The sequence below is a fragment of the Dasypus novemcinctus genome, chromosome 4 (assembly GCF_030445035.2).
Source record: "Dasypus novemcinctus isolate mDasNov1 chromosome 4, mDasNov1.1.hap2, whole genome shotgun sequence".
NCBI lineage: Eukaryota > Metazoa > Chordata > Mammalia > Cingulata > Dasypodidae > Dasypus > Dasypus novemcinctus.
This window is the reverse complement of record NC_080676.1, coordinates 144,711,355-144,738,406: the sequence shown is the minus strand read 5'-3', so window position 1 is coordinate 144,738,406 and position 27,052 is coordinate 144,711,355. Positions and strand designations below refer to the sequence as shown.

Sequence of the window (27,052 nt, the reverse complement as noted above, 5' to 3'; positions counted from 1 at the left end):
TTCCTCCTCCACGGTCCATTTCCTGCATATGGGTTCTTTATCCTAAGAAAATTAGGGAAGGCCATGAAAGATACTGGTCCTGCTTCTGTACCCTAAGGCTTCCAAGCCAGGTTTTCCTTAGACATCCTTTGCCCTCTGCCTTTTATGAGTGTCAAATCCAAGACCTCTTTGGTATATGAAGAGCATGTACATGTTATGGAGGGGGTTAATGGATTTTTAAAAAACATGCTTTTAAACTAGTTTTTTATCCATCTCCTTATCTTTGTCTCTGAGTGACCAGAGCCTAGCATTCACAGAATTAAAGGGTGCAGACAGCCTGGGTAGTATGACAAAGTTTAGCACGACAAATCCACAGCCAGGTGTTGTTGGCCATATGTTCTCCTATCCTGAAACCACAGGATCATACATACACTGGATGTTGCTGTAAATAGCTCGTGCCGCAAATATCCTATTCCAGCCACTATCCAGTGTCCATAGTAGACAGGACTTTAGGGTACAAGACCCAACTTCTCAAACGCTAACCCCAAATTGAAGTAGAAATGCTAAATTTATAGGTTACTCTATTATCTCAACTCTATTAAATTTCATTGCTGAGTCTATCAAACTGAGTCAGGCATGAGAGACAGTTTTCATCACCCTGGAGTTCGTAAACCCTGAAACCCACCAGGCATTTGCCACCCATTGTGCTGCCAGAGAGAGCTCAGCTGCTGGCTCCTTGGAGAGGAAATGACACAACCTCTGTATTTACAAGCTATTTGAAGCTAAGGCCCTTTCACTTCCTTGGAATCCTTCCCTGGGATCCAAAGTTCCCATGATCTTTGGGTATTGAAGCCATCGAGAGTCCAGAAAGGCAAGAGGGAGGACACTGTTCCCTGTGGAAGCGTGATGAGAGAGAGAAGCAGAGCCGTGAAACAAAGGAATCACCTGTCCCCACCGCCCCATGTTCTGGTGTTAGGAGGGAAGACATTTTTGGCCTAATGGGGCTTCATTAGACTACTGGAAAGATTATAGATTTCCTTATTCTTCTCCCCAGCCGACATAATTCCAGCTTTGAATAAAGGGCGCCATATGAAACCACAGTGTTCTACTCCAGTATAACCAGAGAAGTTTCTCATATCAGCAGTTAATTTTCACTTACATGAGCAGTTTTCTTTTTTCTTTCCCTTTACTACTAAAAATCTGAAATATTGTCCAACTTTCTAAAACACTATCAAATTAGCAAAGGACTGCATGTCTTGAGTTTATGGCCTCTTCATTCAAAAAAAATTAATTTCCACGTTTAATTGTTGTAAATTATATAAGACTTTAAATGCTTTGCATTTGCTTGAGTCTGATTAATGAGTAAATTTGTAAACCGTGGCTGTTTTAATTAGCCAGGGTTAATTAATGTTTACCGCACTTGGAAGATGAAAAGACATGTATAAAAATGAACTGTAACATGAATCATTTTTAATTGGGGTTCAAGCTAAAAGTGTGTTCAAATACAGACTGTTTAAATCACACTTTTAAAAAAGGGTTGGTGGGAGCACTATGGCAGTTAATTTGGAGAGCTCTGAATTCTGAGGTGGATTAATCACCTGTTACTGAAGAAGAGCATGCTTTACTATTGCATATTTAGAGAAAAGTAGCTACATTTTTTTTTTTAATCTGAGAAGGAAAGAAAAATCTCAGATAAAATTGATTACTCCTTAGTATATCATAAATGGAGATGAAATCTGTTTTGTTAGCTTTGATTTGCTAGATATTGAAGGCAGGGTGGTGATGAGAAAAGCTAACTGTTCTGAGGTGAAAATAACATTTTTTAAAGAAAAGAAAGAGCTGGAATTCTTGAATGAGGTCTTATGCTGACACTGGCAAATGTGGACAATCAAAAACAGTTTGGAGATACTGGGGTGGGATTTCCCATTTGAGGCCCGTAAGCCGTACATCCACATGGAAGGCTGTGACTGGCTGGGATAATTTTCTGCACATTCAGTGAAACAAAGCTTCTAGCTCCAGGCTTTATGGTTCAGTCACCATGCAGGACACTAGGTAACTTAACAGCAGATCTTCCATCTGTCATACCATCACCATTTCACATCATCATTGTCTGGTAAAATGGTTTTCCTTGGTCCCAGATTATTTGTCTAACTGTGAATCCTTTCAGCTTCTCCCACACCCCTGCATTATTTACACTTTCCTGAAGATGCACACTTTCCATCCATTCATCTCCTAGACCCAAATGTCAAGCAATTTCCATTACCTGGCCTGGTTTCCCAAATAGTGTTAAAGGGACTCATGATAAGCTAATGTAGAAGAAGAGGAAGGGTCATTGCCGTAGCTAGTCATGTTCACCAGAGAGTGAGTGTTGTCTTTTAAAGAAATAGACCAGTATATAGTATAGAGGGATTGGTTTTTAAATGTTTTATCTGCATAAGGAACGTTTCAAATAAGCTATCATGTATACAAGTTTCAAATAAGCTATCATGTATACAAAGATAGCGGGCTGTCTGTAGGAACTTGGAGGTCACTCTCCATTGTGATGATATATTTGTGTTGATCTTAGCCACATTGACCTGTTGTTCTTATCATTATCAGCATAATTCTTTTAGGCTCTTAAAGTAGAATTAACTATGCATAATGCTAAAAATTCTTCCTTTTTGCCCTGGGCTGAACAGCCAACCAAACCAGTCCTTGACATCTTACAATTCTATCAATCAAGCATTTATCAGATATGGAGCCATTAAAATGTACTTCCTTCACAGCAAAGCAGTGAATGATTTCTAGGGCACATTGTTTTCCATTTGTTTGATTTCCTTTGGTCAGCCTCTGGGTTTTCTCTTACCAGGGCAAGAAAAATTTCTTTCATGAATTTGGAAGATGGTGTTGGTCAGACAGGACCACTGCTGACAGTTGTGCAGGTTGAATAGAACACACCTGTCGTGGCTTCATTCAGTGTTAGGGTTGTCATCTTCGGCCTGCACAGCTGTCAGGGGCAGCCCTGTAGGAGTGCTTCGCTCAGCATTCCTCTTCTCTAGCGCAGCTGAGGATACAAATGGGGGCTGAAATCCACTCCACGCTCAGCTTACATGCCATGTGCGTCTGTGGTGCATTCACAAAAAAAATAAAAAATTTTAAAAGTATCATTTGGACTCCTAAGAGCCTGGCCTTTGTCCAGAAATAAAAATTTTAATCTCTACCTGCTCTCTCTTCATTAGTTCAGACTACAGGCAGAGAAGAAGGGTGCTGTGGCTTGACCCCATAACATCCCAACACCACCCAAACCTACAGGAGAGTATTAGCTCAGATTGCATACAGTCATCAGATTGACTTTATCTTTATAATAATGTATGCAAGAACAGTACAATTATCATTTGAATATTTAAAAAGTAATCTTCGTCATTTTGCTTTCTTGTCCATACTAAATTCATTAGCAGTTTTTAAAATGAAATGTGATGCTTTCCCAGATGCAGCAAGCCTCAGTTTTCATTTTTCCAATCTACTCAATACGTAAGAACTTACTTAGAATAAAACAAACAAAATGTTCCAATTATGCAGAACAACCTACCAGAAAATTGAAATATAAGTATTGTATAATGAAACAAGAAACAAGTCATCATCCTGATATTCCATTTCTGTGTCCTTAAACCCAGTGGTCTTCAGCATGCCTCAGTAACCTCGCAAAATTTGTTCTCCTTGACCATAGTCGTAAAAATCAGATAATAAAATAATGATGGGGAAGAGACGAAATAATCAATTCTGTAAAGGAGGATAAGACCATTTTTAAAAATAAAGCTTTGCTCTTGGTTATCTCTAGTGGGATCGCAAGTATCTTAGTTATTTCACCTTTTTTTTGTTTTGTTTTCAGCATTTTTTTACATTACGCATGTATTACTTTTATAATGAGACAGTACCAACTGATTAATTTTTTTAAAAAAGGAGGAATTACAGTAAAATCACAGCTTATGCTGCAGGGGTTAAGTTGTTAAAGACTGATAAACAGTAAGAATTTCATATAATAAAAATTACCTTGGAAATCCTTAAATCGGTCATAAAAGCATATATATCTCAACTAGTCTAATACTGTAGGTTTTCCCCCCAGCATGTGATGCAATAAGTGTTAGATTCCTGACTGTCCAGGCAAGACCAAGATTCCTGATGTAGTTGGAAATGAGATGAGGATTTTGGAACAGGTTGCACAAATAAACAAATGAAGAAAGAACCCTTTCATCTGTTTTTAGATGCCAGAGAGCAGAGCCGGACTGATTTTTATCTTGATTTCTTACCGATTCCATTGGCTAATCAAGATTGTTTTGTCTGCAGTGTTTGAAAACCAAAAGGAAATTTGTCTTAAATCCACAGTTATTTCTTCTGTACCCTCAGTCTTAAACGAGACACATTTCAGGGAACTATCACTATCACTTGTAATAAGGCTTTTTCTCACAAGTGAACGTGCAGCTTATTCATGTCCCCTCAAGAGACAGTTTTGTTGCCTTAAGTGGATAAAGGATGGCCCATTTAAAATCTGTGGCCAAGAAATTACTAAAAAAAAATATATCCAGATTGAGACATGGAGTTTGAATTTTCACTCTGAAAGATTTCCAAGATTGATCATGTGGCTAAAAATAAAATGGATGACCCAATTTTCTGGAGGTCAGAGATAAAAACTAGATTTGTGGGGCAGCATTACTTTGTGATAATATCTTTATAAATTTTTTCCCAAGTTGGAAAATAGCTGCATCCTACAGGACCATTTCACCCACGGCATTGGGCTGTCCTCTCACTACACTGTGGATGCAGAGGGATAAGTGGAGCAATTAGGTATACAGACTCACACTGTTCAAGCATTTAAAGAAGTCAAAATAAAAAAGATGTCTAAATTAGTTTAAATTTTGACTTGGAGTCAGTGAAACTTAATGGCGGTTCATTTAGCTGTCGTATCCATGCCAGAGAAAGTGGGACTCTAAAGAAGTGGGAGTTGGATTGTCAGAGAGATCAGCTGTTATTGAAGATGGACATTCAAAAGGGAAATGGCAGGTACAGCCTCACTAGAAAGGAGGGAGCATTGCGTAGTTGTGGATCTGGGAACCAGCCAACCTTGCTTTCAGTTCTGTAACCTTGGACTATAGCTCTAACCTGTTTATATGGAGGGGGCGGGGAACACTACCATTGAATTCATCCCCTTTCCAAATCCGTCAGAAATAATGTATGCCAGACAGGATGCCTGCGATAGCAGATGGGTTAATACATCTACAGTATTCATTCAAGGTTTGAAAAGCCATCTCCTCCATAAAGCGGAATTTTTCATGGAATGGTAAGAAGGTTACACTGGAAATTGGCATAATTGGGTGCAGATCCCATTTCTGCCACTTGCTAGTTGTAAATATACTTTTCAGGATGGGTGTTGAATTACTCTACCATATATGGGGGCATTGATCCAGTCATAAGTATCAGACAAGTGGATGGATATAAAAAGGCTACAGAAATGGAAGGTATTATCAGTGCATTTGATCTCATGCCATCAAGAGGTGAGAGCATAGTACAATTTTGTCACAGTGTGGTTATAACATGAGGCATAAACTTATCAAAATTTCCCAATCATTACAATAATCCTTTGAGGAACACATACATTTTCTCCAAATTAGCATTCCAAAGAGCCTCTCATCCATTGAACTATAGGTTAAGTCCATGCCTAGAAGTAAATTCACCCAGCTGCTAGGGCTGGTGCTAAAAGCTTCTTCAGTAGGAGATCGCTACTTTTTATTTTTTAAAGATTTATTTTATTTCTTTATCCACCCCCCCCCCCGCTTGCTGCTTGCTTGCTGTCTGCTCTCTGTGTCCATTCACTGCGCGTTCTTCTGTGGTGTCTGCTTCTCTCCCTTTGTTGCATCATCTTGCTGCGCCAGCTCTCCATGGGCACAGGCCGTCAGCTCTCCGCCGGCGCAGGCCAGCTTGCTTCACAAGGAAGCCCTGGGAAGCGAACCCAGGACCTCCCCTATGGTAGACGAGAGCCCAGTCGATTGAGTGACATCCACTTCCCCGGGGTGGCTACTTTTTTCTGGCAAGAGCACAATGGTAACACATGTCCATGGTACCTCCACCCTTGTAAGTACATTCATTTTCTCTGAGTCTGAACAACTCACCTGTTTCCTGAACACTTTTCCTGCTCGGGCTGGTATGCAATTGCCTGCCTGACAAATGGCTGAGTAAAGAAGGTTCATATCCCGTCTTCCCTTTCCTCTGGCTTTCGGGTTGGAGATGTTACAGTGACTGAAAGATTCCAGGTAAAAGCTATAGTGGGTTCTAAGGACATGACTTAAAGGTATGTTGGAGTGACGTTTCCTCTGGCAATATTGTTTGTTGCCCATGCTCATCCTTCTTACCTTTTTTGTTTCGGGGCATGTATTATCTTTTATGAAAGGAGGAACCGAGGCCATTGTATAGTGGTGCTTTTGAATAAATTTAACTGTGATCGAGCCAAACACCGGCAGTGGACAGTGTGGTGGAGAGCAGAGCCTCACCTAGGGATCGTTAACCCACATAATCTTATTCCCAAGGGATGCCCAGGTAGCAAGGCTATAGATCAGAGGATTTAAAGTGAAGGACCTGCAGAGACTTTGTAGTCCAACCTCCCCTGATTTTATGGCTGGAGAAAGGCCATGGTGACGTTCAGTATAATAAACAACGTGGCATTTTTATGCTGAGCCATGAATCAGACATGCACAGAACTGTGGCTAGAAAATTAAATCTGATCTCACAAGCCTGGAGTGGGCAAAATGCCTAGAGTGGTTGACAGCTGATTTATAGTGGAGCTTCTTGGTGGGGAAAAAATTACATTCCCTTCTGTAATACTTCAGTGCAGCCATCGGGCAGCGGAGAGTGCACACTGTGTATGGGTATAATTCCGTCCTTTCAGACGGATGCATAAGTAAATATTTATTTAAAAGATGAGAACTGCTCATATGAGAATCCCTTGTTAGATGAGGTTGAAAGGAAATTTCCGTCTGGGCGAGAGGCTACAGTAGGTATCTCTTTCCCTACCAGGAACCAGAAGAATCAGAAAATTGAAAAAAAAATAACTATAGCAATGCAGGTTAGATCCTCAGCTGTAGAAAAGCCAGCAAGGCTGGGGAAGCTCACACACTCAAAAGACTTCCAAACCAGACCTCTAATGGTCAGATTTTACAGGTGAAAGACTGAGCTTGCACTTCCTTGATATGAAGAAAATTTCCCTACCCACCCCAAATATGTTTCACAAGTGGAAGAGACAGTTGAGTAATTATAACTGAACCATGTAAAATAAAATTGATCTAATGTCTATAAACACTGATTTTCTTGAAAAACCTAAACTGTTGAAAATGTCAGTTAAGTTTTTTAAAGGAGTTCTTGTGGTAGATTAATAATTAAAAAGATTAGTAGCACAATTATCTGGAATTTATCTGTTTACCATTCAGCAATCTTTATGATGCCATTTCTCTCAAAATGAACTGCCATGGAATTCTGTTTTTCTGCAGATTAAAATATACCAGCCATTTAAAGATGAAGTCACTACTAGGTATCTTTTGATGCTGTTTCCTTCAAAATAATTCGTATATTTTCTGTGATCGCTAAGTGATGGGTTTCTTCTTTCCTGATTTGCCTTAATATATAATACATCCTTAAAACAGTTTTTTAAGAGGCAAGAAAATGGGGTTGGATATATGGTTAATATTTGAAATTATGCATCTCCATTATTATTTAAACCACAAGTTAAACATGGTCATTATTGACTTCAGTTAAATATTTCCACTTTCAACTCTAAGAGCCAAGTGCCCGGGTATACAAAAGAAGATATTTGACTCCAGAGGTAATGACTGCAATTTTGGCATAGTGTTTAGAAAAAATCTTGGGAGAAAATTAGTCTGGTCTCATAGTTTAATATGGCAGTTGGGAAATGTAGATACTTAAAAGCTTTGGAAATGCCCTATGCATGCCATCAAAGCATTGCAATAAAATATTAAATTAATTCAGATAAAAGGATAATCCTTCAGGGCTACCAGCACAGTACAAGAATTGTGTTTGTATGATTAGTTTCACCATGGAAGTCAGAGATAAAGACCCCATCAGAATTAGCAATGAAGTCATCATATTTGGCTCTGGATTCTTGTCACAGGTGGAACTGTCCAGTGCCAATTGTGATAGCTGTTGGTAAAATCTTGAGCCCTTACTGATGTCAAGAGGTAGCTGGCCACCTTAGTCATTTTATGATCACAAAATTGAATCCTACTCTGGCTAATGGTAACCCATCATTCTACCCTCGTTTTTCATTCCCCTAAAGCCACACTCTGACTTCATTGTTCCAAACCAGATAACTAGGGGTGGTTATTTCTAAATTTCCTGTGATAACTTGAGCTAGGAACATGGATTTCTGCTATTTTGTACAATTCCCTTTCCCTCTGCAAAACATGCGACATTTCCTGGAGGTTTCATTTTCTCACCTTCATTTTCTGAAAATGGATATAAGAAACCAGCCAGGACAGGGAAGCAGATGTAGCTCAAGCAGTTGGGCACCTGCTTCCCATATATGAGGTCCTGCATTTAATCGTTGGTACCATCTTAAAAAAGAAACCAGCCAAACCACCTTAGGAATTAACATTCTGGCAGCCATTTTCATGGAAATTTTCTGCCAACACCTAAGAAATGAAAGAGAGAAAGAGTTGTCTCTGTGTACCTTCACCTGGAGTGCCCTGAATATTCCATGAAGTACAGATGTAATATTTCCCCCCTGTGACAATTCCCTACATCCTTCCTTTTCACCACCAGGAGTCAAAATGGGTATAGAATCCTCCTCCTGCCTGTGTCTTGGAAATGGCTGTTTGGGAGAAGAAAGTGATAACCATTGCCAGGGGACGAGTAGTGATTTAGCATGCAAGCCAGGAAGCCTTCTGTTGTGAGGAAGACATTACTGAAGGCATCAGAACTAAGTTTAAAATATACCACCTGGTTTCTACATTTACTTTGTAAATGAGCAAGCCCGTGATGTGGCTAAGAATGAACCACCTCCTCCCTGTGAAACTCCACAGGTAGTGGTAAATATGTGGAATTTGGTGTTATACAAGCCAAGACTTGTATTTATTGTCCATGTGATCCTGCACAGTTTAGGTCATTTCTCCTAACCTCAGTTTCTTGGCCCATAGGGATAATACTACATGCTTCATAAAGTTGTGGAGAGGAAAATCATGGGGGAGGTGGCATTTGAGCTGGACATAGAACTTAGGTAAGCAGATATGAGACAGAGGGATCCCAGGATGACCCAAGCCTTCTGTCGGAGGCACAAGGAACTATGAGCCTCATGGGTACCAAGATGGAGTATACCCTGATCACAGAGCACCTTTCAACGTCTGCCAAAGGGATTTGGGCTGAATTCAAGAGCCACAGAAAAGGGCAAGAGCCTTCCCTCTATATAATATCTGGGGAACAGAAGATGATAAAAATTAGAGTAGGGAGAGCAATGAGGAGGCCCTCAGATTATCCAGGCAAAAAGCAATGATGGTCCAGGGAAACCCAACTGTATTAAAAAGGAGTCGTCAATAGTATGAGTATGGGGCACACAGAAATCCAGAGTGTCACAGGTTTTAAAGATTTGAGCCTCATGACCAGGAGAATGGTGCTGCTGTGACAACAAAACAAGAAGGCACAAGGAGGGATAACAAGGGGCACTAAGTACAGCTTTGTACGTGCTCACTTTGTGGATAAGGAGGAATATCTAGGTTGATGGATCCAGCAAACTATTAGAAGATAAATCATCTAGAGTCAAAGGGAAAGTCAGAGCTAGGGAAATAGATAGCATATTCATCCAAATGTAGGAGTTCCTGGGGATTTCAAGAGTGGGTGGGACTTCCAAGGGGAGAATTGTCTTGAAAGATGCAAAGAGATACAAAGGGAAAAATGACAAGGACGAAGAGATTAGAAAACAAGAGCAAGTGTGCTGTTGAGTTTGTCATAAAGAAGGTGTCCGAAATGAAAAAAGAAGCCCCTGCCTCTGCCAAAACTGAAGTCAAAGCAAAGACTTTGAAAGCCAAGAAGGCAGCACTGAAAGGCGTCAACAGCCACAAAGAAAAGAGCTGCAGGTCACCCACCTTCCAGCAGCCCAAGGTGCTGCATCTCTGAAGTCAGCCGAAATATCCTCAGAGGAGCACTCCCAGGAGAAACGAGCTTGACCTCTATGCTTCATCAAGTTGCCCCAACCACTGTATTCAGCCATGAAGGAGAAGGAAGACAACAATACACTTCAGTTCATTATGGATGTCAAGGCCAACAAGCCCCAGAACAAGCAGGCTGAGAAGAAGCTCTATGACATTGACGTGGCCAAGGTCACCAACGTGATGGAGAGAAGAGGCATGTGTTTAACTGGCTTCTGACTGTGTTGATTTGGATGTTGCCAGCAAAATTGGGGCCTTCTAAACTGAGTCCAGCTGGCTAATTCTAAATATAAGGTTTTTGACCATTTAAAAAAATAATAAACAGTGTTATATCAAGATTCTTGTCTCTGTAATCTAGTTAAGTATTTAGCAGTCACAAGCATAAGATTTATATAAAATAAATGCCCGTTTAATTTATTAAATCAGACATTGACTAAGTTATTAGCCATTACTCATAACTATAAGACATGAAAAAGTTGGAAGAAATCTAATGGGAGCCTTTTATCTGTATGGTAAAGGTCATAGCAAGCATCAAACACTGAATTTTTGAATGGTGCCACAGCAAGTAGATTTATATTATAACTCAAATTGGACTTCAGAAGGACAGATTTGCATGAAATTCCATCATTTAAAATAATATCTTGCACTGAAACTGACTCCATGGAAGAATATTAATCTCTTGCTTTAGTGCTATTCTATCAAATAGTTTTAATGGATCTGTTTGATCAGAATTTTAATTTTCGAGATACTTTCTCTGTTAATTTTCAGAGAAGTTGAAGAATGATAGTAAAAATTTTTTTATCAGATTTAAATTCTGATTTTACTTTCTTTGTTTTCCACAACAGTAATACTAACCTATGATTGGTTTGAGAAATAGAATAGCATAAACAGTTGATGTTTATCATTAAGAAATGAAATCTTCTGATAATCAAATATTACAGTTAATAGCACATATGCTATCCTTGGGTCTCTGACTAAAATGACACCCTGAAAACCTGATCAGTCTTTGACAGCAGAATAGGACTTGTACAAATCTTGTGATATCCTTGGGTCATTTCTTAAAGCAGTAATTATACTTGATACGGCATTATTTTCTAAGCTTTTTTTTTTTTTTCCAGCAAATATGCATTTGGTTATAAAATTAATGGTTTGGGATTTCTTTTACTAGACTATAAGAACTTTAGATAAATCAAGTATGTTTCATAAAGTTGATTTTAATTTAGTCAGTTTTTAATTGTAAGAATGCCAGTAATGCTTTTTTAGAGAGGAAAAGCAGCAGGGAGAAAGGCAGGATATCTGGTATCAGGCCACATGAGAAGATTGGGAGCCAGGGACATTTGTTCCAGAGGAGAGGCTTGCAGAGCACTTCTACAGGGCTGCATCTGGAAAGCAAGGAAATGGATATTTTGTTGCCTCAGAATGTAGCTCATGCAGTGCCAAATGAACATTAGGGGAAGGCATATTTCTTCAAGGCCAAGCAATGAGAAAGCTTCAGAACTGAGGCAGACTGGGGAGCGAATGTAGCTCAAGTGGTTGAGCACTTGCTTCCCATGTACAAGGTCCTGGGTTCAATCCCTGGTAACCCCTTAAAAAAACAATGGAGCAGGTGGTTATGTGTATCTTGTCCTTCCCACTGCTCAAGGACAGACGGGGGATTTGCTGGGTTTGTCCTTCAGCCTCAGATACCACACCAAAATCACGAGGTTCTACTCCACTGGAGTCATTCTCCAATTTCAAATCCCATTGCCACTTGGCATCTGTGACTTGGCAAAACTTAAAAAAAAAAAATGGAGTTGATAGTCGAATCCAAGTCATGGCTCTAAATGAGATTATGCTTGTAAAGCAGTTAAACAGAGGCTAGCGGACAGTAAATGGTGACTGTCACTGTTACTCACAAAAGAGATGTTTTTTGTGTTGTTCAGATGAGCTGCTTCAGAAAGAACAAAACTACTCCGATGATGTCCTGGCCAACATGATCAGTGAACCAAGAATCAGTTATGGAAATGATGCTCTCATGCCATCTTTGACTGAAACGAAAACCACCGTGGAGCTTCTTCCCGTGAATGGAGAGTTCAGCCTAGATGATCTCCAGCCCTGGCATCCTTTTGGGGTGGACTCTGTACCTGCCAATACAGAAAACGAAGGTAAGCATCCTGGGTGGGGAGAAGAGCATTCTGGTATATAAACATGTAGACAGGTAGGTTGGTAGGTAGGTAGGTAGATAGACAGACAGACAGACAGACAGACAGACAGACAGACAGACAGACAGACAGATAGATAGATAGATAGATAGATAGATAAATAGATAGATAGGTAGATAGATAGATAGAATACCTGATATCTAATGTTTTGAGTGATGACTTCTGATACAATTTTTAAAAATACTTTCTTATCAAGAGGTACTTTTTTGTTTCTGGAATGCTGCCGCAATATTCAACTTTTTAAAGACCGCAGCCAAGAATGCCCACCTTCAAAGAAAATAGACAGGATATATTAATGATTCCTTCAGGATGGTGATGAGAGTATAGAATTCATAGTTCACCAAGCAAGGAGAAAAGTTTAGTGAGACCTGCATAAATAAAGATTTGAAAGGCACCAAAATAGTCTCTTCTGGCTCTTTATTCTTAATTAAATTTCAGATGGGATTAAATGTTAAAAGCAAAGCTGGAGAACCACTTCTAAAGAAAATGTAATTGTGAAATAAAATTTAAGCCATTTTATATTTAGAAAGTTAAATTTAAGGCAGCAGTCAAATTAAGAAGCACATTACTTTTAATGTATTTTCCTATGATGGTTCAAAGACATAGCATTTTCTCTTATCAACAAATAATTACCGTAATGAATGTTGTATTTTCTTTCACAGGAGTTTCTTTCAAATAATTTAGGAGAAAGCATCTTTTAGTTTTTTGGTTTATTAGAATTCCACATCATTTTTTACATTTTTAGAAATATATTAATAAAATTACAGACTATTTCTAGATGCTAATGATATGTTTTTCAAGAACATAGTAGGATTTTACCTTAGATTTCCTTCTTCAAATATCAGACTTCGATGGTGGCTTTATATTTGTAATATGAATACCTCATCAAATGTAATCAATGCTCTCTTCAGACTAAATCCAATCCAGTATTTGAACTTCAGTATACTGGATAAGCTTTTTTTAATTCCTTTTAAAAGAACCACAGATAATCTTTATTTAGATCATTTTCATAATGTGAGTAATCACCCCAAATTTGTTTCCTCAATTTGAAAAGGGTTCTTCTTAGTAATTCCATCAAATATGAACAGCAATGTTATTTTTGATGCAAAAGTGATTAAGTCTACAGTTTATGGAAATAATTCTTACTCATACAGAGGAAAAAATGTCAAAAACAGTTATAAAGAACTGGGTAACTTCCCATATTAAATTACATTATCATCTTGTATAGGCGGTAGATATATTGTGGCCATTTAAAGTCCTCATTCAGTCTAATGAATTTTTTGTGAAAAATGTTCAATCTCATTTGTGTAAATTGAATACACAACTAGACTTTATCCTTTTCCTTTAGAACATTGGGTTGCTTAATTGAGGGGGAAATGGGTAACATATCTCAAGTGTAACAACCTTCTTTGGTAGAAAATTGTCATCCATAATGCTCTATATAACAAAAAGATAAGTAAATATTTGCTTTGTCATTTATGTTTAATTGTTGTGAAAATTTTAATTATCTAGATTGTCTCTTTTTTATTAAAAGTTACTCTTGGCTATGAAAACTTTTTTATCTATAATTTGATTCTAAAGTTATAATTTTTAAAGAATTTTATACCAATTTCTCATAATTTTAGACATTTTTACTTGGCTTTCCAAATGTGTAAGTTCTACGTGTTAAAATGCTCCAATTTAACATTTTCCCTTATTGGTTGATTTTGGAAAAGGAGGACAAAATATACTTCAAAGCTTTCTTAAGTCGTTTTTATGAGCACACATGTACACATACTTTCAAATATTAGAATCTAGAAAATCTCATTTATTTACTATGAAGTTTATGGAAAACATTTACAAATTAAAAGCCAAGGTAATTGAGCATCAGAATGAAATTCATTTAAAGAGATACTATGTACGGTTGTTATGCCTGGTATTTCCCTTAAATATTGTGTACTGTACAGAGTCTAAGAAAGATAACAGATACTCAAGGCCTTGTATTATAACCCATCTGAAAACCAATTCAGCAAATTTAATGAATATGGTATGGTGAGATGCAATGAGCTTGGTGCCACATAGCACAATACAGAACATCAAAACATTATGTATAGGGAATAGATGTAGCTCAAGTGGTTGAGCGCCTGCTTCCCATGCACAGGGTCCTCAGTTCTACCCCCAGTACCTCCTTAAAAAAAAAAAATCATTATGTTTAGCCCAAAAGGAATTTCAAATCATCCTTTATTTTCTTACACTCTTGATGGCTTAACTGCTTTATGTGAAATAGCAACCTCCGTATTTCCTTGGTATCTTAAATGAGATAGATTTAACTTTGGGTTTATCACACTGGTAGTATAAATAAAACAAGGTTAAATAAATAAATCTGCTTTTATATGCTCCCTGTGCTTATCTTGAATTTATAGATATTCATGTGCATATATTCATCCTCCACTAAAAATTGTATGTATTCTGTTGTTCATTCTGCTTATATTAACTTTTTTAACTAGAAGCCAAAGAAAATGGTCCATTTTGTTTAGGGGGGAAGAAGGAAGGAACTATTTAAGCAGCTTCATCAACTCCAGAGTTTGCTACTTAACCCTGATGCCATCCTCAGGATATCTATTGTTTACCTGGTATCCTTAGTAAGGTGTTTCCTTACTAATTCCCCAAATCAAATAAGAAATAATACAGTTTCTGTCCAAGTTAAGAGGCATCAATAAAAGCTGGGAGTATTTTTTCCTCCCTTGCCAAATAAACGAAGAAGATTGGATTAACTGCTAGGTTTCCCCAAAGCGATGGGTTTTTGGAAGGCCAAGAACAAAATAGCTTGGAGATAGCCCAGAGCCACAGCGATGCCTCTCCTTAGAAGTGGGCTCTGAGAGTGGTCATTGGGCTTAACTTCCTAAATGCCAAATACTGTAGCATCGGCTCTTGGGCCCGGGGGCCTTGGTTATTGCCAAGATGCACAGTTGGGCAGAGACCTTAATTAGTACCTCCGGGTCCTTAACCAAGATGCCAAGGTGCCGCTGTTACATCGCCTAGGCTGCCTCAAAAGAGCTGGTATTATTCTTGTTAAAGTTCTGTTCATGATAAACAACAAACTCCTGCATAAAATTATTGGGAGGCAATAGTACTAAGACTTCAAAGTCTTGACTTGTGGTTCTCAGTGCTGTTAGGCCCAATATCCTTTTTCTAACAGATATTTTGAAAAGCTTCCTTAACAATCTTCCATTAAAATTGAACAAGTTTGGGGGTGGGAAATCAGTATAATGGATGTAGTTTGCAATGTGCATTTCAATATATTAAGTGCTCAGGCCCAACTTCTAGTGGAAACAGTGGCATCGGGGTGTTTGCCCTGTGTGGATAGGACAAATTCAGATGCAGACTGACACAGAGGGATGGTTTTAGCAATTTAGTTTCTATGTGCAGGAGCAACATCAGGAACATGATTTCCCAGAATAGTAAATAACTCTTGTAATGCACTGAATGAAACGCTCTTCTCTTTATTTACCCAGTGCCATGTTCTTAGAAAATTAAGGAATATTAAAAATTTTGCAAAAGTTCTGTGTATTTATACACAGACATACACACACATACACAAAATGAGTTACTTTCTGGACTCATCCTAAATACATGATAGTCCAGCAGGAAATTAGAAACTTGGGTTGGCTGCAGGACAATATATAGTTGTGGGGGATTGTTCCATGCAGAGCATCCATTAAAAAGCCAGTACTCCACTCCCCCAAAGTGACTGTCCAAAATGCCTCCACATTTCTCATTATCCCATGGGGGTAGCACTGCCTCCACACTCCTGAGTGATGCAGATCTGAGTTTGAATTCCAGCTCTGCTGTGTGATTGTGGGCAGCTTACTTGGCTTCTCTGGCTATTTCCTAATCTGTAAAACAAGATTGAAAACCTCAGAGTTAAGGTGTGAGCATAAATGAGACTTCATGACAAGCTCTAACATAGTATCTGGAACATAGAAAATGTTCTGTGGACTTTTTTTTTTTTTTAATGACATCTTATCAGAGGAGATGTTTCACTAGCCTATGCTGGGGAGAGTTACCCAACTGGCCTAAACAATGTATCCTTCTGGAAAATAAATAATTTTACCAAATCAAATAACAATATAGTCCTAAAATCTCACTTTTTCTCCACTTCTCTCTCCCCTCACCCCTTGTTCTATCCCCCCAGGACCTCTTTCCTTGTTAATCTCTTTACATACACTACACGTACACAGAGCTATTTGGAACTCTCTAAAATTCTCAAAGGATTTCCTTTCATTGTTCCTGAGATCCTTATCTCCAGAGCTTCAAATGCCTACCAAAAACTTGTTGTTTTTCTTAAGAACAATCAGGCAAGTCCAGATAGAGTGTCAGATGCCTGGCGTTCTTATAATTATGGCCGTGACAGACACAGCTTTCCAATATTATAAGCACTTGAACAGCTGCAGTTGGCCAATTTCATAAAATTATGAAAATAATTTTACAGAGGCACACAAGTCCTACAAGACTGTATGTACCTATTTGCAGAGTAAAGTTGCCCTCTGGTATATTCTTATTATCCATTAAGAAGCAATGAGCAAACCACTTTAAATGGTGAAGTTGAGATTAAATGAATTAAGTCTTTCATTAAAACTACAAGCCAGGCTTTTTCAGTCTCTCTTATATCTAGGTAGAACTGGTTTCCTGCTGATTCCTCTATTACTTTAGGCCTGGTGAGGAGATTGTGCCAAGATTACACTAGCTGAGATTTATATTGCAGATAAACTCAAAATTTCCAGGTTTTCAGTCATTCTGTTTCTTCTTCTGGGAAGATTTTGATTCAAAGCTACTGAGGGCAGGTGAATAATGCCCTTTTGCTTAAGTTTTTGTTTAACTTAAGATGATCTGTTTCCTATTTTTAATTTTCTAAACAACCCATGTAAAATATTTTTAGCACTATCTTGATAAATTTACTTTCGTTCAGCAAGTGAAGAATTAGAAAGTGTTTGCAAAAGATTGGGTAATAATGTGCTACTTTTGTCTCTTCACAGTGATGTTGTAATTTAAGTTTTTTAATGTATGATCACTGAACACAGCGTTGCTTATTTTTGAGTATTCATATTAAATCTGCTTCAAGTTGCTAATGGAGTCTAGGATTTAATTCACTAAAAATTCACTAAAAACTTTTGTTTGCTAAAAATAGAAACTTTGTTATCATTTTTAAAGAATATGTGCACATTGCAATAAAAGGGGGCCAGGGAAATTTTTAAATATAATGTCCTCACTCAGAGATAACTAACAGTAACATTTTGTGGTAATAACTTTCAGACTATTTTCTTTGCTTATTTTCAGTATTAAGTAATTGTGGAATAGCATTTTATTCTTTATAAGGTTCTGTCACATGTTTTTGCACATTTGAGTCATGGAATACCCATGTTTACTTCTACTGAAACTGAGGCTCAGAAAGAATGCCACCAAGATCAGAGAGAAAATAAATTACAGAGCTAGCAGCGGTAGCTGTTCTGCAGCCTTCATTAATCCAGGAGACAACTGCCTTTTCCAGTGGAGAATATATTTTTAGATGATTTCACTGTTGATTTATCTTATTATCACATACTTGTTTGTTCTTTGAGTGTGGTTTAGTGTGTTTTTATCTGTAACTGAAGTACCATTTGGGGCTCTCTTTTCAGGAAATTCTTCAAAATTTAAATAGCCATTCAATTAACTCTATTTTATAAGGAATTACAAGCTCAATTCCTATGTTTTTGCACAAGGTAAAAAAAGAAACTTCACTATTTAATGTCTTTGAGCTACAGAAGGAAATATGTCTTATTCTAAAGCATGAATAAAAATCTAGTAATCATCCTCACAGCCATTGTTATAGAAAATTTAATTAGGATATTTACTAAATGCCATTTTATAATATTTGCAGTTTATGAGATGGGTTTTTAAAACTTACATTTTTGTTCCTTGTTAGAATTAAAATTAGACGATTCAGTTGTTATTACTTGAGTTTTCTGTGTGGAGAAACAGCCTCAGGCGGGGTCATTGGCCCAAGATTGTTTTTGTTTTAAATGATCCTCCCAGCCTCCTCCTGTCACACCCTGCTACCAGTCTCTACATGGTAAAGGACAGAAGCCACCTTTCCCTTTTGATTCATCCAAACTTCTTAGCGGTCTCCGAAACATTTTCTGACGTTGTCTTTGCGTATTTTGAGTACCTGGCTTACAGCAACTTTCTGGCCCCCTCACTGTCACTGACAGTGGCATTCAAACTTGATTTGGGTTTCTCATCTCACCTCTGAATGTCTGCATTCATTAGGCTGTATGGTTTGATCAGTGGATCCAAAAACCATACACTTTACCTTCCCATCAGCACCTGGGCTCACTTTTTCTTAACTGTTCACCTTTACACATATCCTAGACCTCACTGAAGGGACTTTTCTCCCTCTCTTGGCTTCGTTTGCCCCTTTCCCTTTATTAATTCTAACAGCTTTGTTTCTCTCTCCATCACTTGTTTCTTCAAAGACCAGTTGAAGCTCAAGGAAATATTATATGAGAAACAGAAACACCTTGGAGATGCCAACTACTGGTGTACAAACAGCACCAGTGCCCTGAAAAAAATCAGAAAATCGACGAATGTAGAAGAGTCACGTTTCACCCACTTCAGCTGTATGGCATCTATCAAATGGAAACCAGACATTAATTAAAAGAGAAAGAAACTCTCTGGTCTACCTCTTCTATCCTCAAACTAGGGACATGGTTGATTGACTAAATGGCAGATTGTACGGTGACGCTTTCCTCTCCAGGTGGATTCATATTTGCATTTCCTCCTGTGATTTAACAGAGTCCTTTTGTAGTAAACTAACTGTAAAATAAGATATGATTGTGCAGTTGTAAAAGGAGGTATCTTTAATGTTTCCTGCTGGGCTGGGTAAATATAAATTCTATTTCTAAGCCAAAGTCAAGAAACTATCTCTAAACTAGCTGAGAGGGAAAGCCACACGCTCCTGTCCCCTTCTTTGGTGACTGCTTTTATTAGAAAGCTAAGGCATAAGATTGATGGGTCAGTAAACCTTTTGAAGCAGTACCGTCCCAGGCCTTTCTGTTCGGGATTAACGCACTGTGGTTCTTTTCCAGCTGCTCCTTTTTTTATAACTTGTTTATTGCACATGCTATTCCCTGCTCTGTGTTCAGGGGCCGTGACTTAATCTGTCTCGATTTGTCTTGTCTGCTTTCTGTGTGTCTTGCTTCCTGGGCCCAGTTGAGCCTGTTGACGCCCGCCCAGCTGCCGACCGAGGACTGACCACCCGACCAGGTATACCACTCGCTTACCTTCTCCCTCTCAGCACCTCGTGCTTGAGCTTAAGCAGACACCATCCCCTTTCTTCATGCTAAGCCTGCAGATTCTGCAAAAGAGAATTGGAAATGACCAACATGTAAATACCCCCTGTGCTTCTCCTTCCATCCCATTTTCCTAGTTCCTAATTAATTTTTTAATCTCTGGGCTTTCCCTTTGATGCCCTTCCAGCTTTGCTTTTTCCTCTGTCTTTCTTTTTTTTCTTTTGAAGTAGAAGGACATATAGAGCCAGTCCTCAAAAACGGAAGGCCACACACCTTAAGAGTCTATCTTGTAGTAACTCAGTCACTGCTGTGACTCGCTCATCTTCCCTTTCTTCTTTGCTATTTGGGCAGATCCTTTTCTAATTGACGTGGGCTCAGACTTCAACCGGTAACTAAGGTACACATGACTCCCTAAAAGTATTAGAATTTGAATATCTCTAGAGCTGGAAATGTTTAGTTTCTCCCTTTTGGGCTATATACTCTTATTTTCAATGAGTGGCTAAAATAGCACAACAGATGCACATGCATAATTTTGCATATGAGTCCTTTATTTTTTTTACATTACTTACAAATCCCATTAACACCAAAATAGACACGTTTTGCAGCTTCTCCACCCTTTGTTCTGTTTTTAGCCCATATCTCAAAGTTATAATCTCATCACACCACAACAAACCTCATTCTACTCCATGCACAGTTTTGCCCAATTAATAGTAGCCCATGTGTTCAGTGTCTCAAGAGGAGGGAAGTTATCACATTGACAATCCTGCATATTCAGGGGAGGCTTGACTCCAGGCAGCTCACAACTTCCCATATTTATTGTCTTCTTTATCCTCATAATGTCGGGGTACAGTAGTCAAGGAACAAAGAGTTAACCTTATTTAAAGATAGTGACACACAGAGGGTCACCTTTGCTCCCTGGTGTAGATACAGCCAGCCGCGGGTCCTGGGCTAGCTCTGCCAGTCTGTGCCCTCACAGGCTCAAGCCACATTGGCCTTCCAGCCAGAGTCATCGGTGAAGACTCTGAGAGTGTCTGCCTTGTGCCATCTTCACACCTTCACGCTGTAATTAACGGTGGCAGGTCTTGACGGCTGATCTAGTTGATTTCATGAATCCCCGTCCATAGGGCTCAGAAAAGGGACTTAAATTATAGTAAGCAGGAGACAGTTTCGGCTCTCCTGATGGCCTCCTTATTGCCTCTGTCACGTACGTGAATTTCAAGGTGCCAGAAGTTGACATTCTCATCCTGCTCAGCCAACTGATAGGGCCCAAGGCTGAAGGTTCAGTTTAGTAGCTGCAGACCTAGACCAGCTCAGAATGGTCATTTGCTCTGGGCCTTTTTTCATGGCATTTCCTACTTTATGTTTAAACAAAGAGACACTTTTCATCAGAAAACAAAAAATATGACTCAGAAGCCCTCGTTCAACCAATTTTACCAAATGCCTGCAGTAGGTGAGGTGGGCCTAAATACCCTTGTTGAAATATTCAGGAAGGTTGACATATCAGTGTAGATGTTTTTCCTTAAAAAGAAAAAAAAAAAATCTAACATGAAAAGAATACATTTCCAAAGTTGTCAAACTAAAATAATCTGTTTTAAGTAAATAGCTAGAGATATTTTTATATAGGCAAGAGAAAGCCATCTAAAAATCTGTGTTGGAATAGTAAATCAGAAAGTCCTTTTAAATGCATATCGTATCATTTTGATATTTCATAAAGACCAATGTAACAAATGCCCTGGAGGGTCGAAAGAAATTAAGTGATAAGTTTCCTGCTCTTGGGAGCTTGAAGTATAATAGAAGGAAGACAATTTGTGTATTTAGAAAGTCCAGTTGCAATTAAGAAGGCAGGGAAATTCAAAGCAACATAAAACGCAAATTTTGTGTTCTAAATTTGAGCAGAGGAAGGCTTAACCATTCAAGGGATGTATTATTAACAAGGGGTACTTGGCTGGAGGTGAGCTTTTGAAGATTACAGGCACATGAACTGGGAAAGAAGAGGGAAATGATTTTATACAGATGAGAGAATGGCTACTGATAGGAAAGAACGCTCAACTATTAAGTGGGAAAGATTCTAATGGAGGTATGTTTATGAGTAGCTGTATTTACCAGGCATGTATTAAGGCACACATATACTTTATAGTTTTGTGTTTGTGGTGAATCTATGAAGCATTTGGACTAGTTTCCCCCTGTGTTTTATGGCCCAAGTTTTGGTTCTTTGTCAGTCATGCTTTAACAGAGTTGAATCTAATGTGCTAATATATATCTTTAGACTTTCCAAACTTAGATACTCTTCCCAGCAGTGTCATGACGTGTCATATCATGTCAAATGGTGGATGGTGGCATAGTTTTTCAATAATCTCGTTATCACTCTGAAACAAGTAAGGAAAGGGGTTTTGTTTTTGTTTTTGTTTTTGAGGAGGGAGTCCCTCCCTCATCCAATGCTGCAGAACCATGACACTTGAGTTCTTCACAGAAAAACCAGGGCATTGTAACTTCTAGAATGTACTGTCAAGTCAGGAAGATAGTAATATCTGTGCTGATTTCTTGGTGCTGATTTCCAGGAAAAAAAAAAAAATACTGAAAGACAAGTTATACCATTTAAGCAGAATAAAGAAGAAAAATAGATTAGCATTAGCATGCTCTTCTTGAGTATAGAAAGCTACCCGTTCTGATATAGTTCACTACCACTCTTCTCTCATACTGATAGAGACCCTTCACCCCAACCCATGTAAGAGGGGTCATGAAGTTATATGCTGCCTTAGCCCCCAAGTAAGTAACATTTGGGGATCCCAAAAATTATGACTTAAGGGTAAAGAAGAGATCTAAAGTTACTCTTCAAATAGAGTTAGCACAACTCAGAAAAGAACTGGCAAGCCTCTAAGCAAAAATCACTGCAATTTATTTCAAACTACCCATCATACTTCATTACAAGCAATATCAGCTTTTTATTGATGATGCTTCCCTATGTGCACACTTATTAGATTTTTTCCCCTCTAATAGTGAGATTTGCTTCATGTATAGAAAGTCTTTTACTAGATGACTATATATGCCAAACAAAAGGTACAAGCAAGAACCATTTCTGCTGAGAGTATCTCAAGCTGTTGAACTGTAAACTGTTGAGCTATAAAAATTAATTATCTGTCATTCTAACTTGTAACATGAATTTGAATTTTTTGAACCTCAATATTATTCTCAGCATGCTTTGAGAAACATTGTTGGCTTAGAAAGCTTTTAGTTGAGAGCTCATTCTTTACTTATTTTTCAGGGTAATTTGGCCCCCATGAATATAAAAGGAAAGACTGTTCAGAGAGGGGTTTTTTTAATCTGAGAAATACAATTTTAACTAATATGTTGCTGGATCCTCATGACAGAGAAAAGGTTAAAAAACTAAAGAAATCCCTGTGCTTATGCAAGGATTTCAGAATTTAAAAGGACTTGTAGAAAGAAAAAATATATACACTGAGAAATAAAAGAGTATTAGTGTTATTGCCCTACGAAAATTAGGGTCAGGAAGATCAGAGGTCAGAAGGAGGTGAAGCGTAATCCCAAAACTTAAAGCGTAAACAATAAGCATTTAGTTTTTCACAGTTTCTGTAGGTCAGAATTTGGGGCATGGCTGAAGTGGGAGTTTCTAGCTCAGGGTCTCTTGAGGTTGTACTCAAGACTTCTCTCTATAGGCTGCTTGAGTGTCCTCACAGTATGGCAGCTGGCTTCCCCCAACCAAGACTTAACCAAGAGAAAGCAAGTAAGAGGGAATACTTTTTATAATCTACTCTTTTATAATCTACTCTCAGAAATCGCACGCTATCTTGTCCTTCATTTTCTGTTCACCAGAAGCAAGTCACTACACTTCCAAAGGAGGGGATTAAGTGCCACATCTTGAAAGGAGCAGTGTCATTGAATTTGTGCACATAAATTAAAACCACCAAACCTCTCTAGCTAAGTCCAAGTCCTTATGACGGAGACAGATCACAGGCTACGAGAACTTGAAGGTGAATCACAGTACCACTGTCCATGATCTTTGTGGAACTCTAGAGCACAAAGAGCTGGAAAGCTAGGGATAAGAAAATGTACTCACAGGCAGATGGAAGAGAAGATAGCTCCACAATCTACGAGGCAGATGTAGATTGACATTGATCTTGGGTCAGTTCTCAGAGAGGTTATTAAATAGAAGCTTTTGAGCACTTGAACGAGGAATCAGTGATATGTCAGAACCAGCCTGGGTTGCCTAGGTCTTGAAAAATTATCTTCATTTCCACTTAGTAGAGGCTGCACTGTCCACCTGGCACTTCACTGGCTGTGGACATTGTGCTTTTCAGTTTCAACAAGATGTGTGACAAGTTTCACTGCACCTTGCAGACAAGATTCTATGAGTGATCAGACCAGGAGCCAAGAAATTACATCCCGTGGGAGCTGAAAGACCTGGGAATGTGTGGCCTCGTAAAAGAAGAATCAGCAGAAACATGATACCTCTAGGTGTCTGAAACCTGTTCAAAACTGTATTGGGGAGGATTGGTTTGCTAAAACAGTGCAAGTTAGAGGGAAAGTGATGCAGTTTAATACAAGAAAGTTTCCAGTAGGCAAGAAAAAAAAAGCTGCCTGAAAATGGAGGCAAACTATTACATTCACCACTTTTTAAACACAGGCTGAGAATCTGCCCCTTGCTGGGAAATATCATAGAGATTTTAGAGTCCTTCTCATCCTAAAATTCTGACTTTTTAATATTTAAATGCTGCAGCATAGGAACAGGTACTTCACTGTCAATTTTATTTTTAAAATGACCGCATTTTGTTTAAGCTTCAGATTATGACTTGAGTAATAAAATTCGTTGAAATTATTAATGCAAGAATTCTACAGCAATGTATGGGGAAGGCAGAGTTAGTAAGTTTTAAATTCTGTTAGTCTTAAAGAAGCATTCTTCAAAATTGATGTACTTCAGCTCTTCGTTCAGCAGATGCCTCTATAACTCTTAACTAAATAAATGATAGACTTTTTGCAATGCTTCACTGCATCAATGCATGAACATTATTTGTAATTTGAACAAAGTCCCAAAGTAGCAGTTTTGTTCTACCAGGTAATTATGCTCCTGTTTAAAGCCTTTTTAATTATTTTTCTTCGGAAGGAACGAGCACATGGAAAAAGATAAATAATAGGCTAAGCAAACAGCCCCTTAACCAAGCCATCATGTTTTGGGAACAGATCCTTGCCAGTCTCCCAAGCAGCATATACTTCTGCTTTTACCCCAGTTTTTTGAAAGTATAGCATGTGTTTAAAGGCAGTGGTAGTCTTAAGTTTGGAACTCTTTAAAATCTAGTTTCATTTTGTTTAAAATAGGTAGTGATTAAGGTTTTAAATATAGGATGCCATTCTTCTAATTTCAGGCCTAGGAGTTTTTGTGTTGTAAAGTTGTCGTTTATATATCAAATTAATTGATTCTCATGCATAAATTGGTTATGGTGAAATGCAGGCTCGGGTTTGACAAATATTAAGACGGAGGAGATCTCTGAAGTAAAGATGGATGCAGAATTCCGACATGATTCAGGATATGAAGTTCATCATCAAAAACTGGTAAGTAAAATAATTTACCATTCTGCTGTTGTGTTCGTCTTGCCAAATGATCTATTATCTCTTGTTCATCCTGTGCCCAAAATCCCATTAAGGAAACGATAGTAAAATATTTGCATGTAGGATCATCATGAAAATATGAAGAAATAGAAGAGTCTCTGGAATTAATTTTTATTATCGAAGCCATTTTAATCAACGTTCACATTATGCACTGGGAATGTTTGGATTCCAGTAGTATCCATTTGCACAAGTCTTGGACTTAGCAATTGTAATCTTCACATCATACCCTTGGCTGTGCTAATTGCCTGATTTCTTGAAAATGTTCATTGTACAGCCTTTTTACAGACTCCCATGGAACACTGAATAATGTTTCAGCATAATCAGAGCATTTAAAATGCCTGAATAACCAATCCAATGTCCACATAGAAGAGGTGGCATTGGATTGGGAAAAGTGGACATGGTGGATGATGGGTATGGGGAAAGGCAGGAAGAGATGAGAGGTGGAGGCGTCTTTGGGACATGGAGCTGCCGTGGATGGTGCTTCAGAGGCAATCACCGGACATTGTAAATCCTCACAGGGCCCACTGGATGGAATGGAGGAGAGTATGGGCTATGATGTGAACCATTGTCTATGAGGTGCAGAGGTGCCCAAAGATGTACTTACCAAATCCAATGGATGTGTCATGATGATGGGAACGAGTGTTGCTGGGAGGGGGAGAGGTGGGGTGGGGGGGGTGGAGTTGAATGGGACCTCACATATATATTTTTAATGTAATATTATTACAAAGTCAATAAAAAAAAATAAAATTAAAAAAAATAAATAAATAAAATAAAATGCCTGAATAATGCTCATTCTTTAGGTTCATTTAAAGAATCCGACTCTCAACTACTACTTGGTTTCACCACTTTTTAGGCACATCCACTTAATTTCATATTTTTAACTGTCTCCCTTTGCATCTTCATCTCTCCCCCTCTCCCTTCCTCCCCGTCCCTTCTCCCCACTCACACTTTTTCAGTTCTCCTTCCTGGGTAGGATCACAGGGACTCTGCCAAGGGAGGCAGAGGCAGGAGCTGAGCAGGGTTGCAGGTTGTTCCCAGCAGTGCTGTGTTTCTAAAGGTTTGGACAAGGAAGACAGCAGCTTCCTTTAAAGATGAGGTGGTTCCTTGTCCCCACCCCCAAAGTGTTAGAATTGGAAAAAATAAAAAAGCAGTCATCTCCTTTGTAATCAGCACCCTGCGTTTTGTAAAATCCTTTAGAAAAGCTTGGATATTCAGTTAAATAAAATCTTGGATTATGTTCAGGTTTCTTCCATCTGATTTATTAGGAAGGGGGTTAAATTAATAAAGGCAAATTTATTGTGCTTTCTCTCATGAACAAAAATGGTAATAAAACTCTCCTGAAACTAATACTTGAGAAGTACTCCCACTCCATCAAGCACTTTTGTTGTTTTGTTTCTTTGTGTGTGTTTTCTTTTTTTGTGGAGGGTGCTTTCTTTTTTTTTTTTTTTTCTCCTTTTAAGGTACCAGGGGCTGGGGATCCAACCTGGGGGCTCATATATGGGAAGCTGGTGCTCAACCACTGAGTTACATTGGCTTTCCTGAGTTTGCTTTTTTATTTATTTATTTTGCTTGTTGTGCAGCAGGAACTGAACTCGGGACCTTCCATGTGGGAGGCTGGTGCTCAACCTCTTGAGCCACATCTACTCCCTGGGGGAAGGGCTCTTTTGCAAGGGGAAAATATCTTTTCTTTTTGTTTGTTTTTTTGTTTTTTGTTTGTTTGTTTTTTGTTTGTTTGTTTTGGTGAATAACACATGTATTTTAC

General features: G+C 38.5%; 1 protein-coding gene across 16 annotated transcripts in view; it reads left to right on the top strand.

Annotated features, from left to right (window-relative positions):
- The window catches only part of APP (amyloid beta precursor protein), a 254,693-nt gene that overhangs the window by 215,629 nt on the left and 12,012 nt on the right, over positions 1 to 27,052 (top strand). For 8 of the 16 annotated variants that reach the window (XM_058296133.2, XM_058296130.2, XM_058296125.2 and 5 more), the window contains 3 exons: positions 12,083 to 12,304; positions 19,589 to 19,642; positions 25,133 to 25,233. In XM_058296133.2, coding sequence (XP_058152116.1) covers positions 12,083 to 12,304; positions 19,589 to 19,642; positions 25,133 to 25,233 — 377 coding nt within the window. The remainder of the gene's footprint in view (positions 1 to 12,082; positions 12,305 to 19,588; positions 19,643 to 25,132; positions 25,234 to 27,052) is intronic. The other 8 variants (XM_058296135.2, XM_058296132.2, XM_058296127.2 and 5 more) reach the window with 1 other exon arrangement.